We start from the raw sequence: 18652 nt of genomic DNA, 5'->3' as shown, positions 1-18652 counted from the left end.
CTAGAATCCTGACTAGAACCAATTTTTTTTATCATATTACTCCAGTGCTAGCCTCTCTACACTGGCTTCCTGTCAAGGCAAGGACTGATTTCAAGGTTTTACTGCTAACCTACAAAGCATTACATGGGCTTGCTCCTACCTTTCTCTCTGATTTGGTCCTGCCACACATACCTACACGTACGCTACGGTCACAAGACGCAGGCCTCCTAATTGTCCCTAGAATTTCTAAGCAAACAGCTGGAGGCAGGGCTTTCTCCTATAGAGCTCCATTTTTATGGAATGGTCTGCCTACCGATGTGAGAGACGCAAACTCGGTCTCAATTTTTAAGACTTTACTGAAGACTCATCTCTTCAATGGGTCCTATGATTGAGTGTAGTCTGGCCCAGAAGTGTGAAGGTGAATGGAAAGGCTCTGGAGCAATGAACCGCCCTTGCTGTCTCTGCCTGGCCAGTTCCCCTCTTTCCACTGGGATACTCTGCCTCTAACCCTATTACAGGGGCTGAGTTACTGGCTTACTGGTGCTCTTTCATGCCGTCCCTAGGAGGGGTGAGTCACTTGAGTGGGTTGAGTCACTGATGTGATCTTCCTGTCTGGGTTGGCGCCCCCCCTTCGGTTGTGCCGTGGCGGAGATCTTTGTGGGCTATACTCGGCCTTGTCTCAGGGTGGTAAGTTGGTGGTTGAAGATATCCCTCTAGTGGTGTGGGGGCTGTGCTTTGGCAAAGTGGGTGGAGTTATATCCTTCCTGTTTGGCCCTGTCCGGGGGTATTATCGGATGGGGCCAAAGTGTCTCCTGACCCCTCCTGTCTCAGCCTCCAGTATTTATGCTGCAGTAGTTTATGTGTCGGGGGCGATTGTCAGTTTGTTATATCTGGAGTACTTCTCCTGTCTTATGTCCTGTGTGAATTTAAGTATGCTCTCTCTAATTCTCTCTTTCTCTCTTTCTTTCTCTCTCCCTCTCGGAGGACCTGAGCCCTAGGACCATGCCTCAGGACTACCTGGCATGATGACTCCTTGCTGTCCCCAGTCCACCTGGGCGTGCTGCTGCTAAAGTTTCAACTGTTCTGCCTGCGGCTATGGAATCCTGATCTGTTCACCGGACGTGCTACCTGTCCCAGACCTATTATTTGACCATACTGGTCATTTATGAACATTTGAACATCTTGGCCATGTTCTGTTATAATCTCCACCCGGCACAGCCAGAACAGGACTGGCCACCCCTCATAGCCTGGTTCCTCTCAAAGTTTCTTCCTAGGTTTTGGCCTTTCTTAGGAGTTTTTCCTAGCCAACGTGCTTCAACACCTGCATTGCTTGCTGTTTGGGGTTTTAGGCTGGGTTTCTGTACAGCACTTTGAGATATCAGCTGATGTACAAAGGGCTATATAAATACATTTGATTTGATTTGTCAAATGTGCAACCAGAGGGAAAATAACTCTCGACCTCCTTTTCTCCACAAACAGAGATGCATACAAAGCTCTCCCCCGCCCTCCATTTGGCAAATATGACCATAATTATATCCTCCTGATTCCTGCATACAAGCAAAATCTAAAGTAGGAAGTACCAGTGACTCGCTCTATACGGAAGTGGTCAGATAAAATAAAATAAAATTGTATTAATCACATGCGCCGAAAACAACAGGTTACAGTGAAATGCCCCTAACCGACAGTGCAGTTAAAAAAAATATGAATAAGAATAAGAGATAAAAGTAAGTAATTAACGAGGAGCAGTAAAATAAAGAATATATACAGTGGGGTGTAGGTACAGAGTCAATGTGTGGGTGCACCGGATTGTTGAGGTAGTATGTACATGTAAGTAGAGTTAATTAAAGTGACTATGCATAGATGACAACAGATAGTGGCAGTGATGTGGAGAGGGGAGGGCAATGTGAATAGTCTGGGTAGCCATTTGACTAGATGTTCAGGAGTCTTATGGCTTGGGGGTAGAAGCTGTTTAGAAGCCTCTTGGACTTAGACTTGGTTATCCGGCACCACTTGCCGTGTGGTAGCAGAGATAACAGTAAATGACTAGGGTGGCTGGAGTCTTTGACAATTTTTAGGGCCTTCCTCTGACATCACCTGGTATAGAGGTCCTGGATGGCAGGAAGCTTGGCCCCAGTGATATACTGGGCCATTTGTACTACCCTCTTTTCAGTCTCCTGAGAAGGAATATGTTTTGTTGTGCCCACTTCTCAACTGTCATGGTGTGCTTGGACCATGTTGGCTTGTTGGTGTTGATGTGAACACCAAGAAACTTGAAGCCTTCCAACTGCTCCACTGTAGCCCCGTCGATGAGAATGGGGGCATGCTTGGTCCTCTTTTTCCTGGAGTCCACAATCATCTCCTTTGTCTTGATCACGTTGAGGGAGAGGTTGTTGTCCTGGCACCACATGGCCAGGTCTATGACTTCTTCCATATAGGCTGTCTCGTCTTTGTCGGTGATCAGGCCTACCACTGTTAAGTCATCAGCAAATTTAATGATGGTGTTGGAGTCGTCCCTGGCCATGCAGTCATGAGTGAACAGGGAGTATAGGAAGGGGCTGAGCACGCACCCTTGTGGGGCACCTGTGTTGCGGATTGGCGTGGCGGTTGTGTTGTTACCTACCCTTACCACCTGGGGCGGTGCGTCAGGAAGTCCAGGATCCAGTTGCAGAGGGAGGTGTTTAGTCCCAGGGTCCAAAGCTTATTGATGAGCTTTGAGGGCACTATGGTGTTGAACGGTGAGCTGTAGTCAATGAACAGCATTCTCACATGCTCTCAGGTGCTCTTTTTTTCCCGGTTGGAAAGGGTAGTGTGGAGTGCAATAGAGACTGCATCATCTGTGGATCTGTTGGTGCGGTGTGCAAACTGGAATTGGTCTAGGGTTTCTGGGATGATGGTGTTGATGTGAGCCATGACCAGCCATTCAAAGCACTTCATGGCTGCAGACGTGAGTGCTACAGGTCGGTAGTCATTTAGGCCCGTTACCTTAGTGTTCTTGGGCACAGGCACTATGGTGGTCTGCTTGAAACATGTTGGTATTACAGACTCAGTCAGGGAGAGGTTGAAAATGTCAGTGAAGACACTTGCTAGTTTGTCAGCGCATGCTCGCAGTACACATCCTGGTAATGCGTCTGGCCCTGCGGCTAGAATGTTGACCTGTCTAAAGTTCTTACTCTCTCTTACTCTTACTGCTGCGGAGAGTGTGATCACACAGTCTTACGGTACATGCATGTTTCAGTGTTAGCATGTTTCAGTGTTTCAGCATGTTTCGGTGTTATTTGCCTTGAAACCAGCATGGAAGTAGTTTAGCTTGTCGGTAGGCTTGTGTCACTGGGCAGCTCCTGGCTGTGCTTCCTTTTGTAGTCTGTAATGGTTTGCAGGCTCTGCCACATCCGACGAGCGTCAGTGCAGGTGTAGTTCGACTCGATCTTAGTCCTGTATTGACGCGTTGCCTGTTTGATGGTTCGTCGGAGGGCATAGAGGTATTTCTTATAAGCTTCCGGGTTAGAGTCCCGCTCCTTGAAAGCGGCAGCTCTAGCCTTTAGCTCAGTGTGGATGCTGCCTGTAATCCATGGTTTCTGGTTGGGGAATGTACGTACGGTCACTGTGGGGAGAACATCATCGATGCAGCTATTGATGAAGCCAATGACAGATGTGGTGTACTCCTCAATGCCTCAATGCCATTGGAGGAATCCCGGAACATGTTCGAGTCTGTGATAGCAAAACAGTCCTGTAGCTTAGCATCTTCATCATCTGACCACTTTTTTAATGATCAAGTGTCTGGTGTTTCCTGCTTTAATTTTTGCTTGTAAGCAGGAATCAGGAGGATAGAATTATGGTCAGATTTGCCAAATGGAGTGCGAGGGATAGCTTTGTATGTATCTCTGTGTGTGGAGTATAGGTGGTCCAGAGTTCTTTTCCCTCTGTTTGCACATTTAACATGTTGATAGAAAATAGATAAAACTGATTTAAGTTTCCCTGCATTAAAGTCCCCCGCTACTAGCAGCGTCGCCTCTGGGTGAGCGTTTTCTTGTTTGCTAATGGCGGAATACAGCTCATTGGTGGTATGTACAGCTACAAGGAATATAGATGAAAACTCTCTCGGTAGGTAATGTGGTCTGCAGAATATCATGAGAAACTCTACATCAGGCAAGCAATAGCTCGAGACTTCCTTAGATATCGTTCACCATCTGTTGTTTACAAAAATACATAGACCACCGCCCCTTGTCTTACCAGACACCACTGTTCTATCCTGCCGGTACATCGTCTAACCAGCCAGCTGTATGTTGATATTGTCGTCGTTCAGTCATGACTCCGTGAAGCATAAGATATTACAGTTTTACATGTCCAGTTGGTAGTTTAATCTTCCCAATAACTCTTCTATTTTATTGTCCAAAGGTTGCATGTTTGCGAGCAGAATTGAGGAGAGTTGGGGTTTATTCGATTGCTTCCTACTCCTCAGAAGGCAGCCCGCCCTCCAGCCTCTCTTTCTCCATCTCCTCTTCACGCAGCTCACTGGGGTTGGGCCTGTTCCTGAGGGAGTCGTATATCCTCCGCCTCGGGCTTGTCAGAGTCGTGAAAGAAGTAAAAGGATTCTGCTAGGATTAGGAAAAGGAAAAAGGATTTAGCAGCAACATTGTGTACAAAAATAGTAAAAAAATAAGTTACAAACAAGCAAAATAACACAATTGGTTGGGGGCTCATAAAACGTAAAACAACACTTTAGATTCATGGATGCTACGCTACAGGACTGTTTTTTAGCACAGACTGGAATATGTTCCGGGATTCATCCAATGGCATTGAGGAGTATACCCCTTCAGTCATTGGCTTCATCAAGAAGTGCATCGATGACATCGTCCCCACAGTTCCCGTACGTACATATCCCAACCAGAAGCCATGGATTACAGGCAACTTCCGCATCGAGCTAAAGGCTAGAGCTGCCGCTTTCAAGGAGCGGACGCTTATAAGAAATCCCGCTATGCCCTCAGACAGACCATTAAACAAGCAAAGTGTCAATACAGGATTAAGATTGAATCCTTGCTTTAAGGCAAGCAAAATTGAGCCATGCATGAGAGCATCAGCTGTTCTGGATGACTGTGTGATAACTCTCTCGGTAGCCGATGTGAGGAAGACCTTTAAACAGGTCACCATTCACAAAGCCGTGGGGCCAGACGGATTACCAGGATGTGTTCTCAAAGCATGCGCCGACCAACTGACAACTGTCTACACTGGCATTTTCAACCTCTCCGAGTCTGTAATACCGACATGTTTCAAGCAGACCACCATAGTCCTTGTTCCCAAGGAAGCGAATATAACCTGCCTAAATGATTACCGTCCCGTAGCTATCACGTCTGTAGCCATGAAGTGCTTTGAAAGGCTGGTCACGGCTCACATAAACAGAATCCTCCCGGATACCGTAGACCCGCTCCAATTTGCATACCGGCCAAACAGATCCACAGATGATGCAATCTCAATCGCACTCCCCACTGCCCTTTCCTACCTGGACAAAAGGAACACCTATGTGAGAATGCTGTTCTTTGACTACAGCTCAGCGTTCAACACCATAGTGCCCACGAAGCTCATCACTAAGCTAAGGACCCTGGGACTGAACACCTCCCTCTGCAACTGGATCCTGGACTTTCTGACGGGCCACCCCCATATGGTAAGGGTAGGCAACAAAATGTCTGCAGGATCCAGACATTGATCGTCAACACTGGGGCTCAACATTGATCCTCAACACTGGGGCCGCTCAGGGGTTTGTACTCAGTCCCCTACTGTACTCCCTGTTCACCCACGACTGCGTGGCCGAACATGACTCCATCATTAAGTTTGCTGACCAAACAACAGTGGTAGGCCTGATCACCGACAACAATGAGACAACCTATAGCGAGGTGGTCAGAGATCTGGCAGTGTGGTGCCAAGACAAAGGAGCTGATTGTGGACTACAGGAAAAGGTTGGCCGAATAGGCCCCTATTAACATCTCTGGAGCTGTAGTAGAGTGGGTTGAGACTTTCAAGTTCCTTGGTGTCCACATAACAAACAAACTATCATGGTCCAAACACACCAAGACAGTTGTGAAGAGGGTACGACAACACCTTTTCCACCTCAGGAGACTGAAAAGATTTGGCATGGGTCCACAGATCCTCAAAAGTTCTACAGCTGCACCATCAAGAGCATCCTGGCTGCATCACCGCCTGGTATGGCAACTGCTCGGCCTCCAAACGCAAGGCACTACAGAGGGTAGTGCGAATGGCCCAGTACATCACTGGGGCCAAGCTTCCTGCCATCCAGGACCTCTATACCAGGCGGTGTCAGAGGAAGGCCCTAAAAATTGACTCCAGTCACTCAAGTCATAGACTGTTTTCTCTGCTACCACGCAGCAAGCAATACCAGAGCGCCAAGTGTAGGACCAAAAGGCTCCTTAACAGCATCTACCCCCAAGCCATAAGACTGCTGAACAATTAATCAATTGACCCCCCCATTTGTTTTGTACACTGCTGCTACTCGCTGTTTATCATCACTTCACCACTAAGTGTGTGTAAAAATTGCCTCGACTAACCTGAACACCCGCACATTGACTCGGTATATAGCCTCGTTATTGTTATTTTACTGTGTTACTTTTTATTATTTTTTTACTTTGTTTTTTGGTAAATATTTTCTTAACTCTTATTGAACTGCACTCTTGGTTAAGGGCTTGTAAGTAAGAATTTCATGGTAAGGTCTACACTTGTTGTATTCGGAGCATGTGACAAATAAAGTCTGATTTGATTTGCTGCCTTGGCAGCAGCTAATGTGGATCCTTAATAAATACAAATACAAGCACACAGAACAGGACTAGCGAGTGTTGAAGCGCATAGCACATAACGATCACCTGTACTCGATTGCAACACTCACTACCGAGTTCCAAACTGCTCTGGAAACAATGGCAGCACAAGAACTGTTTGACGGGAGCTTCATGAAATGGGTTTCATTGACCGAGAAGCAGAACACAGGCCTAAGATCAAAATGTGCAATGCCAAGACTTTGGCTGGTGTGGTGTAAAGCTTGCCGCCATTGGACTCAGGAGCTGTGGAAACTCATTCTCTGGATTGATGAATCATGCTTCTCCATCTGGTAGTCCAACGGACGAATTTGGGTTTGGTGGATTCCAGGAAAACGCTACCTGCCGCAATGCATGGTACCAACTGTAAAGTTTGGTGTAGGAGGAAAAATAGTCGGGAGCTGTTTTTCATGGTTCGGGCTTGGCCCTTCAGTTCCATGGAAGAGACATTGTAATGCCACAGCATACAATGACATTCTAAACGATTCTGTGCTTCCAACTTTATGGCAACAGCTTGGGGAAGGCCCTTTCCTGTTTCAGCCCTCGTGCACAAAGTGAGGTCCGTACAGAAATGGTTTGTCAAGATCGGTGTGGAAGAACTTGACTGGCCTCCAAAGAGTCCTGATCTGAACCCCATGAAATACCTTTGCGATGAATTGGAACACCGAGCCAGGCCTAATCACCCAACATCAGTGCCAGACCTCACTAATGCTCTGGTGGCTGAATGGAAGCAACATTGCAGCAATGTTTCAACATCTAGTCGAAAGCCTTTCCAGAAGTGTTGAGCCTGTTATAGCAGCAAAGGGGCGACCAACTCCAAATTAATGCCGTGATTTTGGAATGAGATGTTTGACGAGCAAGTGTCCACATACTTTTGGTCATGTAGCATATATTCAAATTTGTATCCCCATGCCCACACAGTCTGACTGAGCATTTCAGTGGCTAAAGGAGGCCCAGGGAAATAAATTATAACAAGTTATAAAAATAAATAATAATAAGTGAACAAAGTGATGATTTAAACATTTAAATTAAGAAGACAGCATAGAGGCTTTAAACAAAATATTTTTATCAGAGCAATTGTATTAGTATAAAATAAAAAAAACATTCCTGTTATTTGAGCATACAATACAGCTCAGTATTGTATTATTTATTTTATACAGTCTTTTTTGCTCATCTCTATCAAGGGTGGCAATAAATTTGGATCCCACTCAATGGGATCTCTATTATGTTGGATCTCACCCCAAGGGCACGACTCTCATGTTGACTACTATGGTAACAAACCAGGGTCCTTGATGCCTTAGGACTGCAATCCTGAGACCAAGGTCCTGACTCACAGCAAGACATCCTCCAATTGATAAAAAATGCTATTTATGCCATGCTCTCTCCTTCCCTGTTCCCCAACACAGGTTTGGATACCAGCCCCCCGGCCAGTACTCATGAACTCACAATTCCAAATGATGTGAGTAAAGGACAACAGTAGGATAAACAACTAATGAACCGGTATCAGGGTCAACTCGTTTTAACTCTTCCCCACAAGATAACTTTTACTGTGAAGACAAATATTAGTTAACACAGACATACACAGACTTAAAAATGCTGCCCTGTAACACCATCAACTTTCAATGACATGAAAAATACCTCTTGAAAAATGAAACATTTCTCAAATTACTTTAAATTAATTAATTGTAGTTACTGGGTTTCAATGGAACTGACCCTGCAATGAGCCAATGATGTCACTTGCTTTCACGATTGAGCTTTTTAAAGCTCAAATCAATGAAAGCCAGCCCAAGGCTTCTGTTCCAGGTTTCCCAGTTAAGAACCGCTGCCATTTCTTCCCAGCTAATAGGCTGCATAATCGGGCGCCAGGGAACCAAAATCAACGAGATCCGCCAGATGTCTGGGGCGCAGATCAAAATCGCTAATGCCATGGAGGGCTCGTCGGAGCGCCAGATCACTATCACAGGAACCCCCGCCAACATCAGCCTTGCCCAGTACCTCATCAATGCAAGGTAACCTCTTACCCACCGCCAACATCAGAGCGCCTACACTAATAATGCTAATGCAAGTAGTATGCATTGTTAGCATGAGGCCGAATCAGTGACCTCCAGTACATTTCCGTGGGAAATGGTTGTCTGTGGAGGAGTCCCTTTGTGCAAAGAAGCCTTCTGTCAAATGCCTCCACGGCTATTTCTGGCATCAATATGAGTCATAACGTGTGATGGCAGTTAGGTGGCAACAGACCTAACCCAATGACATGTTTTATTGAGATTAGTCAGTAATTGATTACATTTTGAAAATGTTGTGTCATTATTGACGAGGATTATATAAATATTATGATTGATCTTTCATGGCAGGCTGCTTTAGGTTAAGTGTCACTGCTCTGGCTTTTGACTGAGCACAGTAGAAAACACATCCACCTCAACACAGGTAACAAGTAACACATAACCTAGTGGTTAGGGCATTGGGCCAGTAACCGAAAGGTTACTGGATCGAATCCCTGAGCTGACAAAGTAAAAATATGTAGTTCTGCCCCTGAGCAAGCCAGTTAACCCACTGTTTCCTGGGCGCTGTGGATGTTGATTATGGCAGCCCCCTGCACCTCTCTGATTCAGAGGAGTTAAATGCAGAAGACACATTTCAGTTGAAGGCATTCAGCTGTACAACTGACTAGGTTTCCTTTTCTGTATCAAGCTCTTTATTTATAGATAAATCAAGTAGGCTATTACAGAGGATTCAGCCGGTGCGTCCCAAATGGCAGTCTACTTCCTATATATTTAGGGAATAGGGTGCCATTTGGGACCGAGACTTTGTCCTAGCACAAAGTCCATTAACCTTTTAAATAGAAGGGAATCTGACCCTGGTGGTTGTTGGTAGCATCTACTCCTGTATTTGCCAGAGGCAGTATTGCCAAGAGCTGAGCAGTGTATTATACAATATTGGAGATCAAATTTGTATTTTAAAGTTCCCTTATGCTCTCACCTCTCTCCTTCTTCTCACTGTCCTCTAAAACCACTCTTTCATTATCACAAAACAACATTAAAGCTTTTTCCCATAAAGTTTCAGAAATGTTCATATAACTTATCTTCAAAGTTGGGTCATGGTCATGAGAGCACGGAGAACAAAGGCCAGGTAGTCTGTCCCTGTTTTAGACAGTTTTCTTCCCTTAGCACCTAATGAACACAACTTTGAAATGAGACAGTGTCAGGGGTACAGTCCCAATCCATATGCTTCAATCTTTACTGATACACACAATTTACAACATGGGGGCTTTGTTTTATGTGACTTCTTTCTTTTAGGGTTTGGTTTGCAGAGAAGCGGTTGGAAAGAGACTAATGGCTATTGCTTTCCCACAATTCCACTGACAGGTTCAGGGACGTGGCTGCCATGTGGAATGACCCGTCATCCATGACAACATCCTGAGGCCCAAATCTGGTTCCACTATCAAGAAGCTAACAGCAGCAACTGTCTCCCCAATAACCCCATGTATACTCCCACAGAACTTAATGGCTACCTGATTCCTTTAGCACTTGACACTTAATTAAGCTTTAGCAGCTTTGAATAGGCTAAAGAGGCAAAGTGTAAAGCAAAGTGAAAAAATTTGACTTGAATTCTGTTCATGTAATGTAAAGAGTTACGTATAGTGTTTCAGCATGCCGAATGCTTAGGATAATTGTTACATTATTTTTCTGTAGTTAATTGTCAGGCAATTAAAAATGGATAAAAAGTGGAAAACAAAAAAATATTGCTATTCAGATTGCTACTGAGCAATGCTATTGGCCATGAGTCTTGAGTGATGTGATGCGTTTGTGAAGCGATATTGTTGCGTCAAATTTGGAATGAAAAGGAAGTACTTTTTATGTAAATAGTAAGGAGGTTTTGGAGGTTCTCCTTTTTGCAGGGAGACTTAAATTATTGAGTCAACAACTTCCAATGTGATAGAGGACTACGTTTAAACACACTATTTGTAGTTTAAGAGATTTAGGTGCAGGTTTTTCAATTAGGGAAAATCCAGAATTAGATTGGATTGGTTTTTATCAAAGTGCATCATAAAATCCATTTGCATGACCAATATACAATAGTAAATGTAACATGGAAACCTAAAAGCCGGAATGCTGCAGTTTCACTGTTGTGTGAAAGTGTCCAATCTCAGAATAGTTTTTTTTCTCACTTTTTCCTTCACCCTTCCCTTCTCCCCTCTTCCTTAGCTATTCTAGGCTGACGTCTGAGGTCACTGGAATGTGAACACTAATTTCTACCCATCATTCTTCACTGCATCACACGACCCATGTGCCAATGGCATTGCACATTTATTTTTGTTCTCTGTATTTATCTGTCCTGCGCCTTTAAGTGATCCTAACTAATTTATTATATGTAAAGTAAACATGATACCCACACTGTTAACATGATTCTCCTCACCTGCCCTCAACCGACTATTCAAAGGACACTTTATTTTTTGGCATTATCATGTGCTTTACTGTAAATTCAGTTTATTTAATAAGTTTAAAACACAGCTATCGTGTTTTATGCGTGCTCATGATATATGCAGGGTTCGAGAGAGACTAACCATCCCAGAATTGTCCCGAAGTGCAATTTCAAACTCCCCAAAAAGAAAATAAACTGTCCCAAATTAAAATACGTGTTTGTTTTTAATGTTTTGATTTGCTAACATGGGTCTAGGACCAAGGTAATTCACAATGCTTCAATAGTAGGCTAATAAGTGTACTATTGAAATAGGCTAGGACAGTGAACTGAGCCAAGAATTCACATCAGAGTATTTGCCTCTAAAAATGCATACATTGGAATAATATCTGAATATATTTTGCATAAATAATTACATGGCAAAGTTTTGGGTGATATGTGCACAGTAAATCTTGCTGAGGCAAACTACAATTTTTATTTAGATGCATGTCAGCAAACCCACTACACAACACAACACTAAACAATACATTACTTGCACTATAGGGTGACAAACTGTGCTCCTAACCTGTCAGGGCCTACATAAAGCTGTCTCAACAGCAGAGCTTTCTTTTCAGCACCATGGAGTGAATCCTTACCAACACTACACCTGGCTATCAGCGGAGCCTTGTCTGGCAGCGAAACAGTTCATTCAGCCTCATTTACTCCTTAAAAAAACATCTCTGATATGGCTGACTTGCTTAAACAAATGTGGTTTCTACTGACAATTGAGATGTACAATCTATGGCATAACAGAATGACGAGCGGATAAGAGGCAATCCGTAATTTCGATTAAGACATCAATTAACCGAGCTAGGATGGACGAAGTCAATATAACTCTTTGTTCAGCATTTTTTAAATGTATAGCGACAGAATTCAGAACATGGGCTGTTATTTCAGCAGCCAAGTAAAGCTCCTACAATAATTAATGCCATTTTCATAAAACAGGCTATATGCTACAGGTTCACCACTAAGTCAGAACAGTAGGCTAAGTTATGAGTGGGAATTAGGCTAAGGCACATGAGCTACTAACAGCTTACTACACAACATACACTTAGTATTACTTTCTTAGCTACAGATACATATCTCGTGGGCATATTACATAATTTTTGCAGCAGCATACAAGACATTTTTGGACTCACCTTGTTGTGCTGTGCTCACTTGAACAGGAAGGTGGTCCTTCTCGTGGACAAATGATGTCATCAAACGTTATCATCAAAGTCAGGCAGTCTCTAGATTTATGATGCTTTCGAGACAACAAGGTTGAATCGTGACGTCAGTGATCTTCAGGTTGAAGCTCTAGAAAGAGGCCTTGGAATTCCGATCTAGAAGACCAGTTGGAGCTAGTTTTTTCCCCCAAGTTTCCATTTGTCTTGAACTCACTGAAGACTGAAATGTCCCAGTTCCAAGTTTCCAGCTGTTTTGAATGCGGCAGAAGTCATGCTGGATTGACAGCATGGCCAATGTTTTCAACTTTTTCTAGCCCATGGTGTGTTACGAGTGAACATTTAACCTTTTAAGCTTGGGAAAGAGACCCTTAAACCCAGACATGGACCACACAACCTCTCTACTGAATAGCAGGCATAGTATATGCATAGTGATTGCTTTGCAATGCTTGCAGTTGGCCACTGATTCCTTCCAAACCACTCATTGTTGATTTTGCGATTTCCAACTTGTTGTGTAATGTTTATGTCCAATGGCCAATGAGTATGTTTCATCTATAATTTATCTTCATATGACAAGAATTGAAAAGCATTTGCCAGTAGATTGTCGACTTGATTAATGAAACAAAAACATTAAACAGGAAACAACCACCCACAAAACACAATGGAAAACAGGCTACCTAAATATGGTTCTCAATCAGGGACAACGATTGACAGCTGCCTCTGATTGAGAACCATACCAGGCCAAACACAGAAATAGAAAATCATAGACAAACTAACATAGACAACCCACCCAACTCACGCCTTGACCAGACTAAAACAAAAGACAAAACAACGGAACTAAGGTCAGAACGTGACATATACAGTGTATTTATGGTTGATAATTTGCTTCTTGCAGATCAATATTAGATACATTTATTGAGATCAGTTTAAACTTTAACATAAATTAAATTATGTTTTTTCATTTGGATCGGTGGTTGTTATTATGTGTGTGTTTTTTAATAATAAAATATAATGTTATTATCATAATGCTTAACATCCAATCATAAACATATTTTTGCTGAGGGTCTTTCTTCAAATATTTATTGTTAGAAAAAATGTAAGTTGCATGTTATATGTGTTATAAGTTATTCTAAGCTCTCCATAACCTGTGTTACAGTGACATAAACACAATTCCAAATGGACTCCTAGCCTACATCCAAAAGCTTACTTGCACCTAAGAACTCCAGTAGCTCTGAGAGGATTGGGTCGCTGTACCATTATCGTAATAGCTTCATCTTGCCTTCTGACTGGCTGGATGGAAATGTTGTCATATTACTTTCAACTATCCAATCGTCCCGTAGTCAGAAGTAGTGGCTATGGAGAAGAGACTGAGGAGGTGTTACCCCTCTGAGGGCCTAATCTCTATCCCGGGTATTTTGACAGAGCCTGCATCTGAGGCTGGACAAGTCAAGGTTACCCCATGAACCATCAGGGTGCCAGTCCAGCATTGGGGACATGGGCAACTAATGCCATAAGACACGTACTTTGGACCAGTGATGCACATTGCTGTAAAAGGGAAACAATGAGCCATGCCAATGCCATTTAACATGCTGTTATTTTATTGAGTGGTCATCCCAAGAATAGTTAATTATACCAACAACTAAAGACTGAAAAAAATCGATGAAAAAAGCAACATGATTACTGAAATAACTCAAAAGAATCCAGTTCCGAAAACTAAAACTAAGCTAAGATTTACGGTAAATACTATTTAGGCTAACAGTGGAGTCGACAACTCAAAACAACTAAAATCCTGTCTGTCCAAAACAGACTTTATAACATTATTCACCGTGAATAAATCAAGTGTTATTTGAATCACAGTAGAATCAACACTGTCTGGTGTTGATGTTACTTGACTGTGTTGAGTACATTTCCGTTAACTCTCTGAGTGAAAAAGACATGGGCGAGGTCTCATTATCATTCTTCCCAGAATGATTGGTTGAAGGTAGATTTTCAGAATAGTTTGTTTTAATATCGATATTTCTGCATGCACATAAATTGATTAATTGATCTATACAAAAATAAATAACTTACACTGGACAAAAGTATGTAGACCCCCCTTCAAATTAGTGTATCAGCTATTTCAACCACAACCATTGCTAATAGGTGTATAAAATTGAGCACACAGCCATAAAATATCCATAGACAAACATTGGCAGTAGAACGGCCCATACTGAAGAGCTCAGTGACTTTCAACCTGGTACCGTCATAGGATGACACCATTTCCAACAAGTTTGTTCGTCAAATGTCTGCCCTGGGAGCTGCTTTGGTCCACTGTAAGTGCTGTTATTGTGAAGTGGAAATGTCTAGGAGCAACAACATCTCAGCCGTGAAGTGGTAGGCCACACAAGCTCACAAAACGGGACCACCGAGTGCTGAAGCGCGTAGCACGTAAAATGTGTCTGTTTTTGGTTGCACCACTCACTAACGAGTACCAAACTGCCCCTGGAAGCAACTTCAGCACAATAACAGTTTGTTGGGAGCTTCATGAAATGGGTTTCCATGGCTGAGCAGCTGCACACAAGCCTAAGATCGCCATGCACAATGCCAAGTGTCGACTGTAGTTGTGTAAAGCTCGCCGCCATTGGACTCTGGAGCAGTGGAAACACGTTCTTTGGAGTGATGAATCAGCTGGACCATCTGGTAATCTGACTGACAAATCTGGGTTTGGCGGATGCCAGGAGAACGCTACCTGCCCCAATGCATAGTGCCAACTGTAAGATTTGGTGGAGGAGGAATAATGATCTGGGGCTGCTTTTCATGGTTCTGGCTAGACCCCTTCGTTCCAGTGAAGGGAAATCTTAACGCTACAGCATACAATGACATTCTAAACAATTATTATTTTTTATTATTATTTTCATTCTAAACGATTCTGTGCTTGGCAACAGTTTGGGGAAGGCCCTTTCCTGTTTCAGCATGACAATGCCCACGTGCACAAAGCTAGGTCCATACAGAAATGTTTTTTCGAGGTCGGTGTGGGAGAACTTAACTGGCCTCCACATATCCCTTACCTCAACCCCATCGAATACCTTTGGGATGAATTGGAATACCGATTGCGAGCCAGACCTAAAATCACAACATCAGTGCCCGACCTCACTAATGCTCTTGTGGCTAAATGGAAGCAAGTCCCTTTAGCAATGTTTCAACATTTAGTTGAAAGCCTTCCTAGAAGAGCTGTTATAGGCACAAATGAGGGAACAACTTCATAGTAATGCCCATGATTTTTGGAATGAGATGTTCGACGAGCAGGTATCATACTTTTTGTAATGTAGTGTATATGTTTCTAAACTAATCCAATCTGTAAGGGGTTGGACTTATTGCACCCATTACTGAGATGGTTGGTCCAGTTTAGATGGTTTTGGTAGTTTTGTTTGTCATGTCAATATTCCAATTGTTGGATATCCTTACTTTGGCTGGATTCCGATCCGAATTACTAATCATTTCACATTGAGTTGCAAATATGATGTGGCCCATGAGCCAAGACTTTCAGAACACAATGTTGAGGATAACTAAAGGCCTGATGAAATGTATAATATATAGTCATAAAGCATTTACTTTCAATTCCAACACATTCACTAGGCAGTCACTTGGTGACGGTTTAAGGAATAGAATTTATTGAATGCAACAACATTGTCTCTGTCACTAAGAAACGGTCATGAGTGGGTATCCCTCACATTCACTTGAAAGGCATGCTGGAAAATATGCAAATAAGGCTTTACAACCTACAATGTTAAAACAATAGCAATGCACAACAGTGGTAGAGGGTACAGTGATGATGGTAGAGGGTACAGTGATGCGAAGAAAGAAAGAGGAAGAGAGGGAGAGAAAGACACATTGGTGTGTGTGTGTCTGTCTGTCTTTTTGTGTCAGTCATATATACCAAAAGTATGTGGACACTTGCTCGTCTAACATATTCCAAAATCATGCGCATTAATATCGAGTTGGTCTCCCCTTTGCTGCTATAATAGCCTCTGCTCTTCTGGGAAGGCTTTCCACTAGATGTTGGAACATTTCTGCTGGGACTTGCTTCCATTCAGCCATGAGGATTAGTGAGGTCGGGCACTGAGGTATTTTTCCTCCAACTCTTCCAATGCAGCTATACATGTAGCTATTTGGTCTATATGGGTTGGGGGGAGAAGAGAGAGAGAGCGAGAGAGCGAGAGAGAGAGAGCGAGAGCGAGAGCGAGAGCAAGAGAGAGAGATCATGAGCAGATGAGCTCCCACATTTTTCAGCATGTTTTTAAAAAATAGATCAATTTAGAGTTAGACAAACTTATATTTTTAGCAGGATGCTACCCTAAGCAACATAGCCTTCACTCCAAAACAAAACTCCAACCCTACAAGCTGATTTAGGACAGAATTACCTGGAATTACCTGTAATGCTTCCTACACCCAAGGATTATTATTTCCAAGTTATAGAGCAAATGCTCTGGCAAACAAGCAGAGACCTGAAAACACCATCCAACCTGGACCTGAGTTAGTAATGCTTGGTCTGAAGCTATTTTTTTACTTTCAAAAGCCAAGAAGAAAAATACATTACAATGATATATTTTACTTTGTAAGGACTGAATGCTAAGGCTACTAAACTTGCTAGGACAAAGAGAATCAACTTCAATTAGCACTGACGTGTGAAGCGAGAGGTGTCGAAGCCTTTGAGCCCAACAAATGGCAGGCTCAAAGGCTTCGACACCGGAGGCCTGGGTTTTATTACCTAAAATGGGTCAATCCAGATGTGTTGGTCATTACTGAGACGTGGTTAAGGAAGAGTGTTTTGAATACTGATGTTAACCTTTCTGGTTATAACCTTTTTCGGAAAGACAGATCTTCCAAAGGTGGGGGAGTGGAAATCTTTACCAAGGATCACCTTCAGTGCTCGGTTGTCTCCACCAAGTCTGTCCCCAAACAATTCGCTGGTTTTAAATATTAAACTTTCAAATAGCTCTTGACTGTTGCTGGGTGCTATCGTCCTCACCGGCCTGTACCTTACCTGCCCTAAGCTATCTCCTGGCCCCTTACGCCAAGTCTGAATTTGTCCTGCTAGGTGACCTGAACTGGGAGATTCTTAAACCACCCGACCAAGTCCTAAGCAATGGGACTCCCTAAATCTTTCTCAGATTATTACCAATCCCACAAGGTATGACTCCAAACACCCAGAAAAGGCTACTCTTCTTGATGTTATCCTTAGTGATCACTGTTTTACAGCCTGTGTTCGTAATGGCTGCTCAGTGAAACAACCTGTCCTGATTTGTCATAGACATTTGATAAAAAACTTTAATGAGCAAGCCTTCCTTCGTGAACTGGCCTCTGTAAAACGATGTAGAATCATCTTGATCCCCTCTGTCGAAGACGCTTAGACCTTCTTTTTGATATTTTCTGTGGCATTGTTGACAAACACGCCCCCATAAAGAACATTAGAATTAAAAACAGGTTTAGCCCCTGGTTCGACCGTGATCTTGCAGAGTTATTCTACCTCAATAATTGCATTTGGCGAAAGGCAAATGAGAAATAAGTGCACTCAGGCTATACTGAAGGCCAACGTTAGTTACTTTAATAAGGAGCAGTTCTCTCTCTGTAGGTCTAACCCCAAGAAGTTCTGGGCAACATTTAAGACCTGGAGAATAAACCCTCCTCCTCACAGCTGCCCATGTTGATGATGTGGTTGTTACTGACAAGAAGCACATGGCTGAGCTCTTTAATCACCACTTCATTAAGTCAGGATTCCTATTTGACTCAGCCGTTCCTCCTTGCCCGTCCAACATTTCCTCATCTCCCTCCCCTTCTAATGAGACTATCCCCGATGCTTCACCCTCTTTTTCCCCTGCCCAACTACAAAGTTTCTCCCTGCAGGCAGTCACTGAGTCTGAGGTGCTAGAGGAGTTCCTGAAACTTGACCTCAAAAAAGCATCCGGGTCAGATGGTTTAGACCCTTTCTTCTTTAAGGTTGCTGCCCTTATTATCGCCAAGCCTATCTCCAACCTTTTTAAAGGGGTAGATCAAGCTGATTCTAATGGCCTATTTCTATTTTGCCCTGTTTATCAATAATCAACTGACTGGCTTTCTTGATGTCTATAGTATTCTCTCTGATATGGAATCTGGTATCCGCTCAGGTTATGGATGTGTCACTGCAACCAGGTCCTCAACGGTGTCACCATTTCCCTTGATTCTGAGCAATATTGTGCTGCTATTTTTATTGACTTG

General features: G+C 43.1%; 1 protein-coding gene across 11 annotated transcripts in view; it reads left to right on the top strand.

The window, feature by feature from the left end:
* Nucleotides 1-11430, top strand: part of pcbp3 (poly(rC) binding protein 3) — a 175814-nt gene extending 164384 nt beyond the window's left edge. For 6 of the 11 annotated variants that reach the window (XR_016490478.1, XR_016490474.1, XM_036958556.2 and 3 more), the window contains 3 exons: nt 8204-8256; nt 8637-8806; nt 10163-11430. Coding sequence is in view for 4 of the 11 variants with exons in the window: in XM_036958556.2 (XP_036814451.1) it covers nt 8204-8256; nt 8637-8806; nt 10163-10217 (278 nt within the window). In the remaining 7 variants the exon portion in view is untranslated. The remainder of the gene's footprint in view (nt 1-8203; nt 8257-8636; nt 8807-10162) is intronic. The other 5 variants (XR_016490477.1, XR_016490476.1, XR_016490475.1 and 2 more) reach the window with 1 other exon arrangement.
* The last annotated feature ends 7222 nt before the right edge of the window (nt 11431-18652 follow it).

The sequence above is a fragment of the Oncorhynchus mykiss genome, chromosome 22, assembly GCF_057628025.1.
Source record: "Oncorhynchus mykiss isolate SJ-2025 chromosome 22, ASM5762802v1, whole genome shotgun sequence".
Classification (NCBI taxonomy): domain Eukaryota; kingdom Metazoa; phylum Chordata; class Actinopteri; order Salmoniformes; family Salmonidae; genus Oncorhynchus; species Oncorhynchus mykiss.
Note: the sequence above shows the minus strand (reverse complement) of the source record. Positions and strands in the feature narration are given on the sequence as shown.